General features: G+C 37.6%; 1 protein-coding gene across 1 annotated transcript in view; it reads left to right on the top strand.

Moving 5' to 3' along the window:
* Positions 1-4,117: 4,117 nt before the first annotated feature.
* Positions 4,118-23,377, top strand: part of LOC110442906 — a 63,178-nt gene continuing 43,918 nt past the window's right edge. The window contains exons 1-21 of the mRNA XM_021486785.1: positions 4,118-4,286; positions 8,089-8,109; positions 8,901-9,013; positions 11,871-11,941; positions 13,251-13,971; positions 14,026-15,047; positions 15,428-15,639; positions 16,254-16,366; positions 16,577-16,644; positions 16,787-17,037; positions 17,474-17,592; positions 17,813-17,880; positions 18,599-18,972; positions 19,412-19,524; positions 19,776-19,843; positions 19,970-20,238; positions 20,690-20,802; positions 21,202-21,269; positions 21,497-21,768; positions 22,114-22,233; positions 22,496-22,609. Coding sequence (XP_021342460.1) covers positions 4,121-4,286; positions 8,089-8,109; positions 8,901-9,013; positions 11,871-11,941; positions 13,251-13,971; positions 14,026-15,047; positions 15,428-15,639; positions 16,254-16,366; positions 16,577-16,644; positions 16,787-17,037; positions 17,474-17,592; positions 17,813-17,880; positions 18,599-18,972; positions 19,412-19,524; positions 19,776-19,843; positions 19,970-20,238; positions 20,690-20,802; positions 21,202-21,269; positions 21,497-21,768; positions 22,114-22,233; positions 22,496-22,609 — 4,456 coding nt within the window. The 5' untranslated portion in view covers positions 4,118-4,120. The remainder of the gene's footprint in view (positions 4,287-8,088; positions 8,110-8,900; positions 9,014-11,870; positions 11,942-13,250; positions 13,972-14,025; positions 15,048-15,427; positions 15,640-16,253; positions 16,367-16,576; positions 16,645-16,786; positions 17,038-17,473; positions 17,593-17,812; positions 17,881-18,598; positions 18,973-19,411; positions 19,525-19,775; positions 19,844-19,969; positions 20,239-20,689; positions 20,803-21,201; positions 21,270-21,496; positions 21,769-22,113; positions 22,234-22,495; positions 22,610-23,377) is intronic.

The raw sequence follows: 23,377 nt of genomic DNA, 5'->3' as shown, positions 1-23,377 counted from the left end.
TCACTGTAACATATCTCGGACCGAACACCGCAGCCACAGAACATGATGTTACAATTTGATGCAATTTACCGAGATAAAGGACTTTTGAAAAATGTATCAAATAGAATAAGAACACAGTGAACAGCTTCACTGGTTTCCAACTAACTATAGCAATTTAACTTACAAACTTAAAATATAAAAAAAAAAAAAATCATATCAATAACGTTAACATACATATATATATATATATTCAGTATTTACAAACTGAATAGCGACGATGTAGTTGCAAGAGAAATTAAAGAAAATATGTTTATAAAAGTCCTCAAACCCAGCCTGAATGCACAATGATTTTTGCAATGTATTGTATGTAGATGTTTTCTTTGTCTTGGTATTGTTTGTGACGCCACTATGCTTGTTTATTTATGACGTCACTAAAATTTTTGACTATACAAATATTGATGACGTCATGTAACCAACGGTGATAAATAAACATCAATCCGCCTGAAGAAGCCCTAGAAGGCAGAAAGGCCTAGCGGACGATCTGAAAAAATTGTTTTTATTCTATATATATATATATAATGATAAAAAGGGATTAAATGTCCACGTGAAGGAGGTAAATATAGAAAAAATAAGATTAACGACCGACTAAAAAACTAGCTGCTTTCACCCTTCACATGGCTCTTCAGGTTTATTCAAAAGAACAACGTCGTGACGTCACAATTACATGTCATCACACTACAATAGTAACGTGACGTCACGAAGTACACAAGATTGGTGGACAATTTGGCGTAAAATTTTACTGTGGCCTGTTGAGACTTGGTTTTAATATTTTGATTAGTTGGTCTTCTTTCGTTTCTCTTAAAATAGTGTCTGATGAAAATAGTTGATACAAAGGTAATACATTAAATTTATCTCCAGCACATTCATGAATATNACCAACTAATCAAAATATTAAAACCAAGGCTCAACAGGCCGCAGTAAAATTTTACGCCAAATTGTCCACCAATCTTGTGTACTTCGTGACGTCACGTTACTATTGTAGTATGATGACATGTAATTGTGACGTCACGACGTTGTTAGCAGCTAGTTTTTTAGTCGGTCGTTAATCTTATTTTTTCTATATATATATATAGGTATTGGCTATTAGCATACGTATTGCATTTTTTTTTCTCAACCTTTCCTGTGTATCTTTCTTTTTTTGTTGTACGCAATTCCCCCAACCTATCCACTACGAGCTAGGTACATTGTATTTTGCCCGGTTTTGACATTTCTCACTGAATTCTGATTAAGCTCTAGATTTGACCACGTTTTGACCGATGACTACATGCATAATACATGTTCGGCGGTAACGTATACGACCGTTTTATGACGATGTATTACATACATGTTTGGTCCCTTACACTGTAGCACCGTGTTCACGTGAAACATTACACGGTCAGGGAAGTGCTTTACCGATACAAAGATAAACACTAGAAACGAACCCGGACCTCGTGTTCCGTATTATCGGGTCATCTAGCCGTCAAATACAACACGAGTACATACACTGAAATATATTCTAAAAAAAACTTCCAGACTCGTGTCATTATTGTAGAACATTTACATTGTTTGTGTTTGATAAAAAAAAAAGCATGGGAACCTAGTCAAAATTCGCCAAAGGCTGTTGTTACAAATGATGTATTTCTTGCAAATTCCGCAAATAAAACAAGGCGAATCTTATCATGTAATTACTTTAATACTAAATATCCGGTTCCGTTAATCTGTATAGTTTTATTTTCGAGTTTGTTCTGTGCCTAACACCGGTTGTGTTAAGTACGAGCGTTTGTCTGACGGTAATTTTTCACCTGACCTCACACATAATGAATTATGCACTGACCACTCCACAGGACCGTCTGACGTAGGGTTTGTCATTAATTTGCCTGACAGGTAATACTTGTAATGGCCTTCCTGAGGAAAATATGTCATGTCTTACACCGTGTCCATACACGTATAGAACATCACAGGAAATGTAATAACAGAGGATACACAAAATTCTTTGATATTTTGATATTTGTAACCTGGGGAGGGGGAGGATAGCGTCCATGTCAATGACAGGATACTGTAAATGCAGTTGCCTATCTGCCTAAATACAACAGAGAACATCTATGTATTTATAACACCACGACAGACTCATACTGTAGAGAATTTATTAAGAGATTCCATTCTCAGAACCTACTTATCATATGGAAGGGTAATGGCTGATCAGTAGTGTGTACTGTTTTTATAAACGTTCTAGCTTCTCTATTATGTCCTATTTTAGTTTGTATTTTGTGTGTCATTAACAAGTGTCGTCAGTTGGTATTTGATGCGTTGACGAAGAAGTCGTTTGGTTAAGCAAGGAATGTTTAAGCAAATTTTGTTATGGTCCTATAACACACATTGCTATTGATGACAAACTTAATAAGTCCCGGTAGGGCTTTATGTAAGTTTGTCAGAGATAGAAATGGGTGTTATAGGACCATAACATCATTTGCTAAAACATTCATTGCTTATATTTACATTTTGATAGAGTAATTATGCCTCATTTAGTTATTTTCAACAGTTTTCAAACAGCAAATTAAGTCTTGACAACAATGAAATCGATGAAGTCACAATAGAGATTGATGACGTTACAATAGCAAATGTTGTTATAGTCTCATAACAACATTTGCCTTCTTCAATTTATTGCAATGGAAGGATGCATAGCAAGTTAAAAAACAAATATTTATTAAATGCTTGAAAATTTCTCGCAATCACATTGGTCGGATCCTATACACGTGACCAGTCCTAAAAAACTCATGTAGACTGGTTATCTGGTGAATGTCGATTTTTAAATATAGCTTATATGGAAATTCCCCGGAACCTGTCATAGCGCATGCACAGTTAGACCTGAACGCGATCTGTCAGACGATAACAGTAGATGGCTGCTGGCGAACGTTTCTCCTCCGTTAAATCTGAAAAAAAAATCAAAACTATTCGAAGTTAAAGAGGCTGTTAACATAAATAAGGCCACGGAACACGCAGTGCATGTCCTTTTTATTTATTTTTTGTTGATGCATATAATAAAACAGTTATGGACTTTTGTGTTGGTAGATATGATGTGATATGAACCTGGAAAGGTGATATTAACCTCGGGCCTCGATCAATATAACTTTTTCAGGTTAATATCACATCACATTCACCAGCACAAAAGTCCATAATTGTATAATGTTTGATACAAAAGACTCACACTGTTGACAATACATTAAACAGAAATCAAAATCAACTTATTCATCTACAGTACTTTACCTTAATTAGTTCCCATCGACAATCACTGACCATAAATACCCTCCCCTAGTACTAATTTAATTACTTCCTCTATAGTACTTGATTATAAACTTTATATATTTTACAACAATTATGAAACAAGTTATTTCAACTTATATTAATCACTATTGTTGGCCCGGATGTTAGAGCGCATCTTATTGTGGGAGGAAACCGGAGTACCCAGAGAAAACCCACAGGTGGGCCCCATACTTTTTCACGTCCGATCGGGGTATCGAACTCCGGTCGCCTTGGTGAAAGGCAAGTGCACTATCCACTGCACCACCCGGCCACCCTTGATTGACTTGATTGACCATAATTACTTCCTTTGATCATCATTTGATTAATTAAGTTCCCTGTCAAACGTTGACCAGGATTATCTCCCCTGATCATCATTTTTCGATGATATTTTTTTCTATGATTAAGTCCCCTGTGATAATAACTGCACATAGTAACTGTGAAAAAATGACGGAAATACACGAAAACTTTCTCTTTGAAAAAGTGGTGTGTGTTCTTACTTGCATACAATCGTAATACAATGGGAATGTAAATTGAAAAGCCAAAAGAGCTGCCAACAAATCACATCCTTACTAGTGTTTTAATTGTATACTCTCTATAATTTCTGTAATCAATTATATTATTACACGTTTCATCTTTTATCATACGTTATTGTTTCTTCCAGTTACAGAGACGCTACCATGACAACGACGGGTATGAAGATGAATTTGGAAATTATCACAGAACAGAAAAACACCGTCACCATCATCACTATAATAACCACAATACCCTGGGTTCAGGCCCGGGGTTAGCGGTGGGAAACGAGATGTACAATACCTCAGCCAGTGACTCATCAATAAACAGCAAAAGGAAATTGAAATCCGGTGAAAGACACAAACAGAAGAGACTCGGTTTAGTACTCCTGTTACTTGTGGGAGCGTTACTTATAGCGTTCGGTGTGGGACTCTTGGTGTACTTCCTGTTGATGGACGGTAAGTATAGTTACTGAGCGTTCGGATTATTGGTGTTATTTCGCTCATCCAACGTTTGCAAGTGATCTTAGCTTATCCTTTTTTGATCCGCATAGAGATTTTTGCTATTGCATTGAAATACGAACCTGCGACTTTGAGTCCTATCCGAAGGACTGTTCTGATACCTGTCTTCCAGGAGCCCCTTGTTGGCATGAGATAAAATTATATCTGAAAATATCTGATAGGGTGAGTGATTTCTCAAAGATAATTTACAATCTTCAACGAGTAGATGATATTAGGATGACTTCTCCGATCAGAATATATATTATCATCTATATAAAGTGTACTACCTAACGGTAGCATGGTAAATCAGTTATCATTGGGTATCGGGATGAGAAGAAGTTGAGAACGACTTGAGAACAACTTGAGAAGAACTTGAGAACGGATTTTCCCATTTCCGAACACTTGGGTACGCATTTTTCTCAATATAGAACGTCTGCTCGGGCCAGGTGACGTTCGAAACTGGAAATAGTGTCCACACAAAAGTGATCCGCGCAAGAAAATAGTTCGTCATAAACCTGTAAACGTTACGAAAAGTTACGAAAATACATTGTTAGAATAAAAACACCATTTTAAGCGTAAATGTGAATATGGAAAAGACAATGACGATAAGATCTTTTTAGAAAATACTTTTTCTACATAGTTTTAAGGTTCATGGTATTCCTCCGCCTAAATCTTCTATTTGTCTACGTTTATCACAGGCCGAGGATTTGCTATCGATGACCATTGAGTCTAGAAAGAGTTTGGAAAATTTGGTGTTTACTTGACTTTTGTAAATGAAGTAATATATGATATAGTAGTAAAAAGATGATAAACAGTTTATCACACAGTATGTTCAGGGTTTGTCGTTCAAACAGTTTTCTCATTGCTCACACGTGGATCAAATCTCGAGTCCAGCTGCGGTTTGCCTCTCGAGTTTTATCCACGTGCTCGCGATGAGAAAATTGATCTCACGACAATCCCTAAAAACATAGTGCGATAATCTATAAATATTACTTCATTGAAGATGTGAAGTCACAATAATGCGTTACGTCAGAAAATTAATGCCGCGTGGTGTCAATCACACCAAATGTTAATAATTTAAGGATTGACCTTCATTTTGACTGCGTATACGGTAGTTTGAACGCAGTTGGCAACAAACATTTTTATGGTGCGCGCTAGAATAAAGAATATGTTCGTTACCAACTGCGTTCATAATAACGTTTATACCGTCAAAATGAAGGTCAATCCTTATATTTACATCATCAATAATGTACAAATGCTTTACAAAGAAGAAAACAGTCAAAGCGGGTTGCTACGATGGTAGACACGGTAGAAGTGGTTGCTAGGATACTATAGTTCCAGTGAATACAAATCGGTATATGGGTAAACAACACTATTTTATTTTTCTTCTGTTCATCGATTTGAAATTTTTAATTAGGTAATATAAGTGGCACTTCGAACGTTCTTATTTATTTATAACGGTCGTTATGTACACGCATTGACACACTTATGTTTTATGTTTCTGGATGTTGAGGGAACCAAACAATGACTGTCATCAAACGGTTATCTCGCTGAAGCGAGAAGGCGCCATATTTGAAACATGTATCAATCCGCCGAGCCTTTTTTTCCATTGCGTATACGCTAATTTATACGCAGTCAGAGTTTACTAAGCCGAAGAAGGGAAAAATGTAATTTATGGTCAGAGAGAGAGAGTGAAGAACTCGGTAGGTATTACGAGAGAGATCTAGGTAACAGATAAACATCGAGGGAGGCTACGAAATTTTTAGAGGGTTGACCTCGGCGGAAGGTGGCATCACCTGTAAAAGTCTTATATGTGTTATAGAGCCTGAAGCGCCGTCTGGTGGTGAAAAATTAACGGCTCGGATATACAATGAGAAATGACTGCTCAAATTTGTTATAGGCCGAGGGCGAAGGTGTATCGCACGCGCTGTCACTCGCCGTCTTATCATCCCACTTGTCTTTGGGACAGGTGTATTCCGTGGACCCAACGTCCACAGGGCCAGATCTAATCTGAAGCATACTAATATGATACACTCAGGTTACTGTTTGTTATGGAATATCAAGACAAAATAATCCTTCAATCCCCTCCCAACGATAAATAAATATAAAACACATTAGTGAAGTACATGTACTATGACTTCACAAGACAGGGCAAACTGTGACATCACAAAGTATGTATCCGTTACTTAACGAGCTTATGAAAGATGAAACTATGACACATACAATGTGGATGAGACCGTACCTTATACATTTGGTATTAGATACAGCATGGCAAACGATAACCACACAGCATCACACCGCTGTTTCGTCCTTCTAGGACTCATCGGTGATGCTTGGGACCGAAAGGCTGGACATCCAATTGTTGTAACCTACTCAACTTTACTATGGCGAGCCTTCCAACCTTTATTTACAAAACAATACAATTTTCGAAGTACGCGATTGAATTATTGTCTACAGTATTCACAGATATTACAACAAAAGAAGATAATAATTCAGAAGTAGTTCTGGCGAATTGTATTAATACGTCAACTACAGATATTGAAAGGAAGAAATAAAACCTCAATCGATCAGAGTTCTTAAGTTATTAAACAATATAAAATTTTAACCACACAAAAGTATGTATTACCACGGAATTAGATTCTAAGTCCGTGGTATAACATATAATAAGTTTCGCTTCTGCATGATTTAGGCAAAAAAATATATTCATATTTAAATTAACCAATGGAACATTGTGATTTATTCGTTGCGTTATTACAACGCTGTGGTCACTTCACGTGACATGCACGCCTATGCCAAAACAAAATGACATCACAGGGTGTGTGTATAATTAATGTATATCACTCTCTGTAATCTAACCGTTAACGTTAGGGGTCAGGCGCTGCTGTGACTGCGGTAAGTGCAGTATGACATCGGGGCTTGACCCTGTCTAGAGGTCACGAACCGTGACAGGACGCTGGCAGGTAGGTAGAGGTAGAACCGCGGTGTGGTAGGGCTGATGAATGGTCGTTGTTGGATTATAATGTATCCACCTCGAAAGGATGAGTTGGAAGATGACACAATGACTAGATGAGAGTTCCCGAAAATCTGTGTCGAGGACCTCAGACTTCTTATATATTAAACGAGATCATATTAACATACCTAATACCACAATCGTACGGGTTATTACAGCTGTTTCTGAGTACTTGTACATTTTTGTAGTATATTTTTTATTAGAAACTTGGATATTGTTTTCTTTAGAAAATTGAAATAAGTAAACAAAGTAATCTTAATGATTCATTTAACTCAAGCATTTTACTGGAACAAGTCGAGCAAAAAAGAATTGAGGAAATATTTAAATAGAGACCCTTGAAAAAGAACAAGGCCAAGAAAGGTATAATAAAAATAACTTAATTTTGTGCAACATGTCTTGGCTCATATCACATGCGTCAGAAAGTAAATGCAAATCTGGAATGGTTACACTCCTCTGAAAAAATTCTGGACCCGCCCCTGCTTACACTATCACAGACTTTAACATACTATTACCGCGTTTGTTTCACTAAATATGGTAAGATTCGTGTTGGTACACATTATATAGACGTAGTTGTGGGGTAAATTTACCCAGCATGTTAATCACACTATGTGGCAGGAACGTGTGTGTTTTATCCTTGGGCCCTAAACCTTACCCGAATGAGATGTAGTGATGAAATATAACTCGCTTAAGAAGGCTCAGTATAAAACTGGATTTACATTTTAATCATTTTATCTTTTCTTTACCTTTTAGCTCCTGGGTACTACAGTCCAAGTAAGTTACGTGGTAATCAAATCTCAATCTTCACACTCGCATAACCTTTGACACACCCCGACTCTTACACCGTCTTATATCAACAGCATGACACTCTATATTCTACATTATACATTGTACCTACATATATATTCCTGTTGTTTGACCTAACTGGTCACACTTGTATCAAACATCTCAATTTTGAGAACTAATCGACTTGAAATGTCCCATTAATTAATCGTTGTAAAAGTAACGAACAAACAATATATCTCACTTTATTGTTCGCTGCATAAGATATCTTATAAACACTAAGGGTTATCGCTTGAACAAAGTATATAAGAAAGATCTCGTGTTTATTACATATTGAAAAATGTGTATGAGATATCTATATATTTTCCAAAGAGTGTTTCATACACTTTCATATTTATAAGGATGCATACCATAAACGTTATGAAATATCGTTGTAAATATCCTCTAGACTATTGGTTTTATCACATGGCTTTTTTAAAAAAAATAGTGCAACGAATGACCTATTGGGAAAATATATCACAAATATTTTTTTAGTTCGAGCAATTTAAAATTAAAGCAATTAATAATATATATTATGCAGATATCTCTTCTAGATTATAAGATATCGTGTGTACTTCACATCTTGTGCACTTTTAAAGATGCCGTGTTTACTTATAGGTGTTTTGTTAGTTTATAAGATATTTTGTTTACTGTATGAGGTGTGTTGTACAGGTTATAATATATTTTGTTTACTGTATGAGGTGTGTTGATATTATAACATGGCCCCTGTTCACCTCTTTCAGACACACACACGGCCAATGTGGCGGTGCCTTTACTTAACCAGACGTGGCACCCGGAAATGGCCAACATGTCCTCTGCGCACTTCAAGAACATAGCAGACCCGTTCTGCTCAGAGGTAAGAATCTAGCAATGTTGCAGGCAGGTGATTCTTTTTTACGTGTTAATAGCATAATTAGGCATATTTCTTCATATCGTTTTTAAATTGAATGCCACGATATTTGCTACATTTGATTGTGTATTAGCTAGATAGGTACCGACTTTTTGGTTGAAAAGTTGAAGTCGTTAATTAAAATATATATATATATATATATATATATATATATATTGTTTACTGTATGAGGTGTGTTGATATTATAACATGGCCCCTGTTTACCTCTTTCAGACACACACACGGCCAATGTGGCGGTGCCTTTACTTAACCAGACGTGGCACCCGTCAGACACACAGACACACCTTATAAATATGAAAGTGTATGAAACACTCTCTTAAAGAATATAGTTTTTTAGTCGGTCGTTAATTTTATTTTTTCTATATTTACTTCCTTCACATGGACATTTAATCACTTTTTATTTTATATATATATATATATATATATATAATTAAGAAATAATAATAAAACAAAACCAAAATTGATAGCATAAATTTGCAGACAGTAGTACATATATGTAACGACTCCAATTAAAGCTGGGGGTGCTTGACTGGTCACTTGATGGATTAGTAGTATTGTGATGGCCGAATTATTGCCGAGCAATGACCACACCAATAACAACGCCGTAAACGTCCCCTGGGAAACGGATCAGTGGACCAAGTGACGCATATCATGGTCGATAATTAACATGTCACACAGGAATCTCACGACAGGATCTAAACGGCACGCTCATTGGTCAGAATCACTCGAGTTGTTCGTGACATCACTAATAATATTATATATCGTGAGTTTTATGATGATTCCTGTAATACGAGGTCAATGATAGGATGGGTAAGGGTGTTCTGTGGTAGTGTATCTAAGGTCAGTGTTCTAAGGTAAAGAAACAAACATATAACGTGTATATTCTCAATTGATATGAAACTAGCAATGATGATGATATCCATAGGAATGGAATAAATAAAAGATAAATTCAGGTTTTTTTTGTATCTACAGCCTAGCCAATCAAGTCACTTCCTCTCTAGCCTCCCACTACCATTAATTAGGATAGGTCATTATCCAGCCATCCCTCTCTGATGTTTCTTCTGTGGTGTTTCTTAATATCCATTCACCACTAATATGTTTTCACTCTATCCTAACACTACTGGAATACCTCTGCCACTATCAAGTCGCGACTTAATTGATTGCCCCCATATCTAGTTACCATCTTTGAGCCACAACCTGCTCTTTGCTTTAATTATCTCACTATTAAGCTTGCGTCAATCTGTTTGTCCCACTATCTTGTCAGCACCTTTGAGCCACTACCTGCTCTTCGCTTTAATTGTCTCACTATTATGCTTCAGTTGATCTGTTTGTCCCACTATCTAGTCACCAGCTCTGACTAAGCCACTAGCTGCTCTTCGCTTTTATTGTCACACTATTAAGCTTGCTTTAATCTGTTTGTCCCACTATCTAGTCAGCACCTCTGACTAAGCCACAACCTGCTCTTCACTTTAATTGTCACACTATTAGGCTTCCGTTAATCTGTTTGCCCCACTATCTAGTCACCACATTTGAGCCACTACCTGCACTTCACTTTAATTGTCACACTATTAAGCTTGCGTTAATCTGATTATCCCACTATTTAGTCACCTGATAATATATGATATATACCAGTATAGGACCGTATATAACCGAATATTTAAGAATACTTTATTTAGTACTCTTTACATTTGGTTGTTTTTACCTTATCATATAAAGAACGATACAATCTAGTCCGAATTATTCTGACGTTTTAACGACTTTTTTCATATCGGTCTGTCGTCGATTAACGTCAGAACTCCAGCCCTCTATAATATGCGGGAAATATGGGACACGCGCCCGGAGCGCACTTCAAACTGATATTTTAGAAACAAATCGTCACTTTCACACACATGTCGCACATGGATCGAAAGATCTATTCTTTATGCACTAGGTGGTATCAATAACATGTTTCAAAGATCATTACGAAAAGTATTTTCCAACGTTTTCTATACCAACCCATGTTTTTAATGGAAATTAGGCCATGAGCAATGTCACATGACTTGACGAGATCTCGCGTTACCGAAGGTATTTCCCAACGTTATGACGTAGGCCGGCGAGATTTTAGTCACGTGGCATTAGAAGGCGGGGCTATCAAAAAACTAGAGTAAAACAGAGTAAATTTGAAAAAATATGTTTTTAGTGATTGTATTGGTTGTTTGAGGCATGTTATGTATGTTCATCTTGTGCATAAAGAATAGATCTTTCGATCCATGTGCGACATGTGTGTGAAAGTGACGATTTGTTTCTAAAATATCATTTTGAAGTGCGCTCCGGGCGCGGGTCGCATATTTCCCGCATATTATAGAGGTCCGGAGTTCTGACGTTAATCGACGACAGACCGACATAAAAAAAAGTCGATAAAACGTCAGAATAGATACAACCGTACATGTAACTGCTATCATCCCTAGGTGTATGTGTACAGATCGTGTTTGCATTCAGTTTTTTTTTTTTTTTTTTTTACAAAGAACGAAAGCAGAGATTATTGTAAACGGAAAAAAGATTAATCTTAAAAGACAACGATGTCATACTTAAACAGACTCCTTGTACAATATTATTTACCACTTTCTGTTAAAATAAAAATAGAATTTGATGAAAAAATAAAAATAGAATATGAAAAAATAATGATTATCTTTAGTTACTATACGAGGTGGTAGACTACGTATTTCTCGGATGTGTCGATATTTAAGGTCAAACAATGCTGTATAATAATGTGTATGAAATCAGTGGATAAACCCGTTAGCATGACGACCCTTTTGTATTATAGGTGGATAAATACTTTGAGAATGCCGGCTTCATTTCTGACAAGTACCGGGCCTGCAGTGTAAAAGCTCTCAGGTAACAAAAATAAATAATGATTAATTACAAAAAAAAAATTCGATTGAAAAAAGTTTATTAAAGTGTCACATGTAAAAAGAACAATTATACAATTACATAATAATTAGCCATCTCCAACACCTGTTCATCCAGTCTACTATTAGAGTAAGGAGACACTGGCATTCTTCTCTTACATTCGATGCTATACAAGCAGTAATAATAAATGACATATAAATTAAAAGCTATAAATAACACAGTTTTTCTTTACCACGTAAGTAACAGGTGATAATTGAGCAAATCTCTCACACACTGAAATAACGGACAATGTTCGTAAGACACTTTTTCATATCATAATGATAATTCAATAACATGATTTTTAATTATTAAATTCATTAGATATTATTTTGTTAAATATCGAAGTTATTTGATGGTGTTATTACCCTGTGAAGTCTCCTATGAAAATGATAAAAATCAAAATGTTTTCCTGCTGTCTCCATTTTCAGAATAAATCCAAATCCTATCGCCTGCCAGTGTTCAGGCATACTGGGGTAAGTACTGATATTGTAATTGCTTCTTTTGATCTGAAGTATCGTTTCTTAAAAGGTGTTTGTTGTATAATAAGGCGTATAACTTCAGTCATTACCATTCCAGTTGCCCCCTTACCCAGTCATTACCATTTCGGTTGACCCCTTACTCGCCATTACCATTCCAGCTGCTCCCTTACCCAGTCATTACCATTCCAGTTCCCCCCTTACCCAGTTATTACCATTCCAGTTACCCCCTTACCCAGTAATTCCCATTCCAGTTGCCCCATTACCCAGTCATTACCATTCCAGTTGCCCCATTACCCAGTCATTACCATTCCAGTTGTCCCATTACCCAGTCATTACCATTTCGGTTGACCCCTTACTCGCCATTACCATTCCAGCTGCTCCCTTACCCAGTCATTACCATTCCAGTTCCCCCCTTACCCAGTTATTACCATTCCAGTTACCCCCTTACCCAGTCATTACCATTCCAGTTGCCTCATTACCCAGTCATTACCATTCCAGCTGCTCCCTTACCCAGTCATTACCATTCCAGGTCCCCCCTTACCCAGTTATTACCATTCAAGTTACCCCCTTACCCAGTTATTACCATCCCCGCTACCCCCTTACCCAGTTATTACCCTACCAGTTGCCCCCTTACCCCGTTATTACCATTCCAGTTGCCCCCTTACCCAGCTATTACCATACCAGTTGCCCCCTTCCCCAGTTATTCCCATTCCAGTTGCCCCATTACCCAGTCATTACCATTTCGGTTGACCCCTTACTCGCCATTACCATTCCAGCTGCTCCCTTACCCAGTCATTACCATTCCAGTTGCCCCATTACCCAGTCATTACCATTCCAGTTGCCTCCTTACCCAGTTATCACTACCATTTTAGTTGCCCCCTATCTCAGTCGCTACTATTCCGGTTGCTTCCTATCATGTCATTTACCATTCCGGCTGCTCCCTACCATGTCACTACCATTCCGGCTGCTCCCTACCATGTCATTACCATTCCGGTTCCTGACCATGTCACTACCATTCCGGTTGCTCCCTACCATGTCACTACCATTCCAGTTGCTTACCATGTCATTACCGTTCCGGCTGCTCCCTCCCATGTCACTACCATTCCGGCTGCTCCCTCCCATGTCACTACCATTCCGGCTGCTCCCTCCCATGTCATTACCATTCCGGTTCCTGACCATGTCACTACCATTCAGGTTGCTCCCTACCATGTCACTACCATTCCGGTTCCTTACCATGTCATTACCATTCCGGTTGCTCCCTACCATGTCACTACCATTCCGGCTGCTTACCATGTCATTACCGTTCCGGCTGCTCCCTACTATGTCACTACCATTCCGGTTGCTTACCATGTCATTACCATTCCGGCTGCTCCCTACTATGTCACTACCATTCCGGTTGCTTACCATGTCATTACCGTTCCGGCTGCTCCCTCCCATGTCACTACCATTCCGGCTGCTCCCTACCATGTCCCTACCATTCCGGCTGCTCCCTACCATGTCATTCCCATTCCGGTTCCTGACCATGTCACTACCATTCCGGCTGCTCCCTAGCATGTCACTACCATTCCGGCTGCTCCCTTCCATGTCTCTATTATTCCGGCTGCTCCCTACCATGTCACTACCATTACGGCGGCTCCCTACCATGTCACTATCATTCCGGCTGATCCCTACCATGTCACTACCATTCCGGCTGCTCCCTCCCATGTCACTACCATTCCGGCTGCTCCCTCCCATGTCATTACCATTCCGGTTCCTGACCATGTCACTCCCATTCCGGTTGCTCCCTACCATGTCACTACCATTCCGGCTTCTCCCTACCATGTCACTACCATTCCGGCTGCTCCCTCCCATGTCACTACCATTCCGGTTGCTTCCCATGTCATTGCCGTTCCGGCTGCTCCCTACCATGTCACTACCATTCCGGTTGCTCCCTACCATGTCACTTCCATTCCGGTTGCTTACCATGTCATTACCGTTCCGGCTGCTCCCTACCATGTCACTACCATTCCGGCTGCTCCGTACCATGTCTCTATCATTCCGGCTGCTCCCTACAATGTCACTACCATTCCGGCTGCTCCCTACCATGTCATTACCGTTCCGGCTGCTCCCTACTATGTCACTACCATACCGGTTGCTTACCATGTCATTACCATTACGGCTACTCCCTACCTTGTTGTTACCATTCCGGCTGCTCCCTACCATGTCACTACCATTACGGCTCCTCCCTACCATGTCTCTATCATTCCGGCTGCTCTCTACCATGTCATTACCATTACGGCTCCTCCCTACCATGTCTCTATCATTCCGGCTGCTCCCTCCCATGTCATTACCATTACGGCTCCTCCCTACCATGTCTCTATCATTCCGGCTGCTCCCTACCATGTCACTACCATTCCGGTTGCTTACCATGTCATTACCATTACGGCTACTCCCTACCTTGTTGTTACCATTCCGGCTGCTCCCTACCATGTCACTACCATTCCGGCTGCTCCCTACCATGTCACTACCATTCCGGTTGCTTCCTTCTATGTCACTACCATTCCGGTTGCTTACCATGTCATTATAATTCCAATGTACGATGCTGAAACTCTCTAACAGAAAGGTAAATAAATGATATAATTAGGCTACAGTCGTTTAAATATCATTATGTTATATACTTTTCTAAAATTATTAATTTTACGCTTATGAATATTTTTATTTTTCTTAAAACGATGTCAACGAAAGAATTTATTTCGCAAAATGAATAATTGCAAGAATACATACCTTGTTAAGATGTACTTGACTCAATATCAGGAATTCTCATCTCGAATTGACTCGGGGATTAAAAATAAGCATTATTAATTTACAGTATATTGATCATCTTAACTTTAAGCATTCAACTAAATCTATTGTTTGTAACATGCTTCTTTTCTTCAACAAATCTCAATATCACAACTATCACTCTTTCTTCTAGGACACAAAGCGGGAAAACTGTGATGGTGGATTTCGACCTGTCTTTCGCGGGTCTCGTCACGGAAGGGGAGATAATGCGGACGTTACGAGACAGAACGAGAAAGAGATTTAAGGACGGCTTCCATGTGATGTTGATACGAGACTTTGTTGTAGATATCACTAATATGAGGGTTCCCATGCCGCCGACGCCAATCCCGGATTACGGTGTCATAGGTACGGAACTTAGCACCTGTTCTTCACGGAGAAAATCTCGTGGCGCGTGGCTAAATCTGGAAATGTCTAAATAGTTATTATAACGACTCATATTTGGCTAGAGTATTACGTCATTATTCAAAGTATGATTTAATTCAATGTGGGGGGAAAAGCAAACTGCTGATTTTAACTGCAAGAAAAGATGATCAAACATTATGGGACTCCCTTAAATATAGAGAGATGGTATGGGTAGGTACCCCTGTATAAGACATGTGACCGTTAGTAAGGCTATTCATAGCAGAATGTGGAATCACAGAAAGGATATTAAACCAAAGATAAGTAACGCCGGTCACAGCATTTCCAGTATGTTAACGACAATAGGTATAGTTCTCAATGTATTTTGAATGAGTATACACTATTCCAATAAATAAATGAAAAACTTCGGTACTTTTGTCCTTAACTGTAAAAGAGATATTATTGCATATAGTCATACTTTTATTTCATTGACACAATAACTACACGAACATTGTAATGATGACGAAATAATATATCAACAATATTCCACTATGTTGCTGCATGCATTTGTAATATTTCCTATCTTATTGACAATGAGGATCATATGGTTTTTTGTTTAGATGCGGTGATGATAAATCTGACGGTACGCGTGTTTAACCTGACGTGGACTGATGATCTGGCGTTTAACTTCTCTAACGAATATCTACGTCACTCTCTGCCATTCTGTGAGGATGTGAGTTGATATCTTCTATTTTAAGAGAATACTTTTGTGGCAATATTTTAAACGGTAATTTGTAGAACGTGTCCTGACTGCATTAGTTATATACCATTCACACCGATTTTAATTTTCAGAGTCGCTTGTTTTTCTTTCAAACATAATCTTATATGTTTATTGAGTAGATGATTATTTCATATCCATTCATATCTCCATTTGTATTTATAGATAAAGAAAATTTTCCGCACAAGCCTGCTTAGTCACCGGTATTATAATTGTGAGGTGCAAGGATTTGGGTAAGTTATGTTTTGTTTTATTCAATTATTTATAAATTGCATCATTTGGTTCCCTTATTGCTAGTCCATTATATACAATTGGATATATTGATAAAATGTATCATATGTTCGTTTTATACATGTTTTGATCATCATGTTTTAGAAATAACCCCGTCACAGTGAATACTCACGTGCAATTTAAGGGTAAACGATACCCACTCATGCAGAATCACGTGATACAAGTGATAAAAGATAAATCCAAAAAGATCCGAGTGAATGACATCGAACTGAGGATGATCGGAACACTTTTAATTGAGCCCTTTGATGGCGGAAACGTTGATATCATAGACGTAGGGATTGACCTCGGACCAGCCTCTACCACTACAATAAAACCAACGCCAAGCACCCCGGCTCGTAAGTAACGTTAACTACGCATGCGCACACTCAGTTGATCGTAAACAACATTGGCTATGTTCAAACATTAATTTTATTAAGTAATATTAAAAAAAGACACCAACAAAGAAAACATGATAAAACCATTTCTAAGGCGGCTTGGTAATACACACCAATTCATTAAAGTTATTACAATTTAACTTGATAATTAGTGTGCCCTTTGACCTTTATCAAGGATCTCTATTCGTGACGGCTTGTGCCATATAATATACATGCATTTTAGAACTCTCTTTTTTTGTGCTTTTCAAATATGCAGTAGCAGCAGTAAGGACTGTGTATCATTATTTGTAGATATTTCTTGTGTAGTTTTACATATCACAGCGTCATCATAAAACGTTAAAATTAAATAATACATTTTTATTATCTTCATTATTAATGAATTTGATTGTGTTGACAGCTGACCAGACCATGATAGCAGAACTGACCGTATATCTGTACAACCTTACATACACCAACAATCTCAAGGACATTAACTCAGCACGAGCGTCCGGCCTGGCACGAGCATTCTGTAAAAATGTATGTCACTTAATCATTTATAAAAACAATCTTTTATGGTCCCATGGAAAAATAGCTCAACAAAAACCCAAATATGTCAATACAGGCAGTGTAAACATCATCTCAGGTTACAAAACTTGCTATAAGATAACGTCAAAGTTGCCAACACCCAAAATAACAATTTCAATGGACGAATATTTTAATATGATGATAGTTCATTTTTCGTTTTCTTTCTTTCCAGCTGGAAACATTTTATGTGCGAAGTGACCTGAAAGATTCCTTTCAAACATGTACAATGACAGGCTTCCTGTGAGTAAATATTCCCGGCTATGTAATTTTATATACATGTTTTATACAATGAAATTAAACATTTCAAGGGACAACATAAAATCAACGGTATAAGGTATGAGCTGATATTTACTATCAGCTGCTAGAAGTTACATTGTCTTAAGCACTATATGTAATAAGTGAGGTGATTATTTGGTATGTCAAGATAACGGAACACGTCCATACATGTCCTAATCAAAGATATAGGAACTGAAAAGTGAAAAAAATATATACTCATAATAATGTCGGGATAAATGTTGAAAAATGAAGCATTGGTTTATTGAATTCAACAACCCACAAACACAAAGGATCTGAGGTGGATACCGAAGTACTAACAGTACAGTTCCAGCAAATGATTGTGATGACGGTCGGCCTAGCCACCTCAAACATGTAAACCAATAAAAGTTTACCATTACGGAATATTTAGTGTTGATGCTTCATCATATTCTATCTTTTAGAAGTGGGCAATGTTAAAGGTGAAGAGAAAGAGCATTTATAGGCAATACCTGTGCCTAATCCATTTGTTCACATTTTGGTACAATAAAATTGACTTGAAATGAAAAATTGGAGACTAGCAACGGAAGGTAATAAGTCGCAGAAAGGCAGAAAACAGGAGGAACGGCTTACTTTCTCTTGTATATGTTCCAATGTCTGCTTTATATATTTCGAAGAAACGCCACTACAAACTTTGCTGTTTCAGGCCACCAGATAAGGGGAAAAGCTACAGTAAGGGTCAGTTTTCCCTGATGTTTAAACATCCCTGGGGATTCAATGTGCACCACTTTATATCCCTGATCAAAGAGAACGCTCCCGAGTTTATAGTTGACGACAAAGACTCGGAGATAGACAAGCTAAAGACTTACCTAGTCGGCGACCTTCTGGTCATCCTGGAGGGTATAGAGGTCAAGATCGTATGGCGAACAGAGGCCACCATTATGCCGACGAAGGGCGCCCAGTCCACATTGACTACGTCCATGCAGATAGATACTCTGACGAAGACCGTTTATGTCAGTGAGACGCCAACGTTAACCATGCCTGGAAACTCTGGGACCTCCACGGTCTATGTTGTGTACGGTAGGTCATCCTCACTGCAACTCTTTGTATAAATGTTTAGGTAGCTTTGATATATAATTTTTTAGAGAGTGTGGATATAGATAAGAGCAGAAAAATGATCAGTTGGTCTTAAGAAGTCCTATAGGAAGTGGACATTGTTGTTTATCTCAAACAATCAACCTTTTGCATAGAGGATTTGTTGGCGTGCTCGGTGATCGTAGCAGATTCATTGACAGCTCAGTATGTAATGCATATAACACTATTTTAAATATGTTGTTACACAAAATGTTATAACTAGCAGTGCCGCCCAGATCTTCCCTAAAAACTGACTTTTATGATGAAAATATACCACGGATATAAAAGAAATCCATTTTAAATCCATTTTACTCAAAATGTTTGTGTAATGCTAATATTTGGTATATGAAAACAAAATTTTAAACATTTCTTTTGTATTTTTTAGATGCCACCTATGCCAACATGACGTATGGACTCTACGACTTCAAATACACAAGCGATCTAGCCAATCCAAACTCTCAGCGATACCGTGAAATCCAGTCTACATTCTGTGATGAAGTAATAAAATCATTGATATGATATACTTTAAACAATATGTTTGAGTCGTGCTTAAACAAGATGAGCAGAAATACTTCAATTGACAAATGAAATGCGACAGATGATTTCATAAAATATACTTTGGTAAAGTAATTACCTACTTATATTAATGAATTGAATATTTGTGTGAATTATATCATTTGGGCATTCGGCTAATCTTTAAAAAGCAGCGCAGGTGAAATAGATTTTAACAATATTCAATTTCTTTCCAGTTACGTCGTCATTTCAAGTCTGCCAGCGTTTCCAAACATTTGCAGCAGTGTCAGATCGACTACTTCGAGTAAGTAAACAATTATAGCATGTTTAAGTCCGACACATTGTATCAATTTAATAAAACTAGACAGTTTTGATGTTATATATATATATATATTGCATCAACTTCATGCTAAGCATTTTTCTTCTGTAGACGTTTCCCAAGTAATGTCAACTTCCATCTAACATTTTCGGCTCCAAACGGAGAATACATACGGGATGACATCACACATGTATTCAAGAATGTTGCTCCTCATGAAAATCGGGACGGCTTTGATTTGGTGGATGTCGGGAATCTGAAGCTTATATGGGACAGGTCTGACCTTGACCTGAAAGTCACAAATTACACGGTGGACACAAAGACTATCAATATATTTCCGACAGCGACTAACACCATGCCTGCAACGACCACCATTGTGTATTGTAAATATTTATTATTTCGCTTATCGTCGGGTTGAGAACATGTAGAAGTTCGAATTCGCAGTACGAGTTAAAATATTAGAAAGCTACAAAATCTTTTATTCATTTTAGCATAATTGATGTCACAATGAATTAATTTGCTACTGGTTGTAATATATGTGATATATAATTGGTTTAGTCATTTTCATTTCTTTGTTATTTTAATTTTAAGAACATGATAACACATTAGAAAATGCAAAAACAAGTACACGAAGTTACAGAAAAAGTTTACCATAAATTATATATCATGTGTTATAACATTTTTACCAAATCGAAGGTAAATAAATTATTAAGAAAACCAATGTTAAGTCAATGGTATTAGAAATTAATTCAGAATCTTAATTTCAAATAACTGTTACAAAATTAATTGATTCTACGATTACTATGGTGCTTATGATATATGTTGTAATTTTAGCGGCGACGAAGGTGGAGCTGACTTGCAATTTGTACAACAGGACTCTACCTATTGAATACTCCGACCGCGCCACGTATCCGTTTAAACAACAGGAGAAGAGTCTGTGTAGTGATGTAAGTATCCATATGAACAACAGAAGGGTCTGTGAAATGGTTAAGGCAGAGTAATCCGACGGCGTAACGTATCCAAGGGAGATAATTTGTTATGATGGTGTCTTAAAAGACATTAACAAGCGGTCACGAAAAAGAAAAATGGCTTGTTGATGTCATAAAGCGATGTTAAAAAGTGGATGTCATCTTCCACTTTGATTAAAAAAAATCTAACTTAAACAATATTTCACTCATTTCTTTGATTTAAAAAACCTCCTTACGTTGGAATTTCAATTAGAGAAGTAATAAAAAACAAAGTATAGTTGCCTTTCTCTTTTGTTAGATATTGAATTGATAACCCATTATTGTACAAACTGTATTCCAAGTATATTTTAATTTGTTTTGATTTTTAACTTTTTACAGGTACGAAAGTACTATAACACCAGTGTACTGAACTCCGAGTTCTTGGAATGTTATATAATGAATTTCGGGTATGTTTTCTTTTTGTATATGTCAAACATTACGATGAAATATTAATATTAAGAAGGTTATGTTGACCAATTGAGTATTTATATGTCTCCATTGTGGCAATTTATAATATCTGCATTACCAGATAAATAAGCGTACATGGAATGTATTTTTATGAATGTATGTTATTACACCTACTTTAAGGAATGGTATAATGGTATAATGTTTGTATCCAATATTTTGTTTTAAGCCTCAAGTCATCACCCAAGACGATCACGTTCAGCAGTTACTTCAGTCACGCCTTCACACCCAGTCTGGGGGGTCTGTCGGTGGACATCCTGCAGGTGAACGCCCCTAAGTCTGTGATTGCAGGGAAGGACTACTTCCGGTTGGACAATTTACTCCTGGAAACCGGAAGTTGTAAGGTGCACATGAAGCCGTCCAACTGGACCATGGAGGATCATTCACAACATCCCCACATCTCGACAACACCAGCCTTCCCTGAAGCCACCACTTCACTAAGTAAGATATACAGAACACCTACTTTCCAGATGCATATGTTCTGAATCTGTTTTAGGTTTTAGACACTGTTTTATTTATATATTGAAAAATACCATTTCAAAATGTCAGCTATTAATGAAATGGAAGCCAGTCTGAGTTTTTAGTGTAAAACAAGTTGTTCAGGCTATCAGAGCCATCACAAAAAAAAGTTTGATAAGGGGTGTGCTTTTTACCTCCAATTTATTACTTTGGTTGTCCACACAGCTACATTCCACGGTGCCTTTACTTGTTAATGGCTATGATCCTGTACCTTTCCCTCGTCCACAGCTATGATACTATGATTCTGTACCTTTCCCTCGTCCACAGCTATGATACCCTGCCTACTGAACAGATGTCAGCACGGCTCCACTTGTATCCAGACCACACAACAAGGCAAGAGCAACTGTATCTGTCCTCCAGGCTGGAAAGGAGCTTTCTGTGAATACGGTGAGTGGCTTAGGCCTTCAGTGTTGCGTTCTAGGGATACGTTCATTAATTTACTACATAGGGTAAAGATTCTTTTCAAAAAAATATTTATCGATTTGATTTTGACTGGTATTACAAACATAACGAACATTTTACTTTAATATTTCATGTATAATTATGTATATTGTCAAAAGGAAATCAGTAAATAATGTGTATACCTAACTGTAACTTTATTATAACTTCTGCATTCTTCCACATGCTTAATTTCCTCTTTTTGTTGAAGACGTTGACGAGTGTGAAGTGAACATGTGTCAGAACGGAGGTCAGTGTGAGAACACTCCCGGCTCCTACTACTGCAAATGTCCAATGGGCTGGACCGGCAAACATTGTCAGGAAGGTAAGTGGATACACCGAATGACTGAATTGTCGTTATGTGTTTGTCAGGACGGTAAATGGATACAATGTATGACTGAATTGTCGTTAAGTGTTTGTCAGGACGGTAAATGGATACAATGTCTGACTGAATTGTCGTTATGTGTTTGTCAGGACGGTAAATGGATACAATGTATGACTGAATTGTCGTTTTGTGTTTGCCAGAACGGTAAATTGATACAGTGTATGACTGAATTGTCGTTATGTGTTTGTCAGGACGGTAAATGGATACAGTGTATGACTGAATTGTCATTATGTGTTTGTCAGGACGGTAAATGGATACAATGTATGACTGAAATGTCGTGATGTGTTTGTCAGGACGGTAAATGGATACAATGTATGACTGAAATGTCGTTATGTGTTTGTCAGGACGGTAAGTCGACACAATGCGTTACTAAACAGTCTTTATAAATGTGATCCAGTCTTAGTAAGAACGGTGAGTGGAGAAACCGGTGTGTCCTTTATTGCCGTTTAAATTCAAATCCAAAACGGAAACATCACCTGTTACAAAAAATGATATGATTCCGAATAAGCTGTTATGCGTTCGATACCACGTTCAAGTTCTCCAAATGTCTTCGTTATATGTCGGAAAATTGAACTTAGAAAACTATCAGAAACCAGACAACACCAGTTATAAGTATGATCTGTGCAATGGTACAAACAGAGTCCAACAGATTATTGTTGTTAAAGACGTTATCATATATATACGACCATACAACCAGTATCAAACAGT

Source organism: Mizuhopecten yessoensis, unplaced genomic scaffold (genome assembly GCF_002113885.1).
Source record: "Mizuhopecten yessoensis strain PY_sf001 unplaced genomic scaffold, ASM211388v2 scaffold1945, whole genome shotgun sequence".
NCBI lineage: Eukaryota > Metazoa > Mollusca > Bivalvia > Pectinida > Pectinidae > Mizuhopecten > Mizuhopecten yessoensis.
Note: the sequence above shows the minus strand (reverse complement) of the source record. Positions and strands in the feature narration are given on the sequence as shown.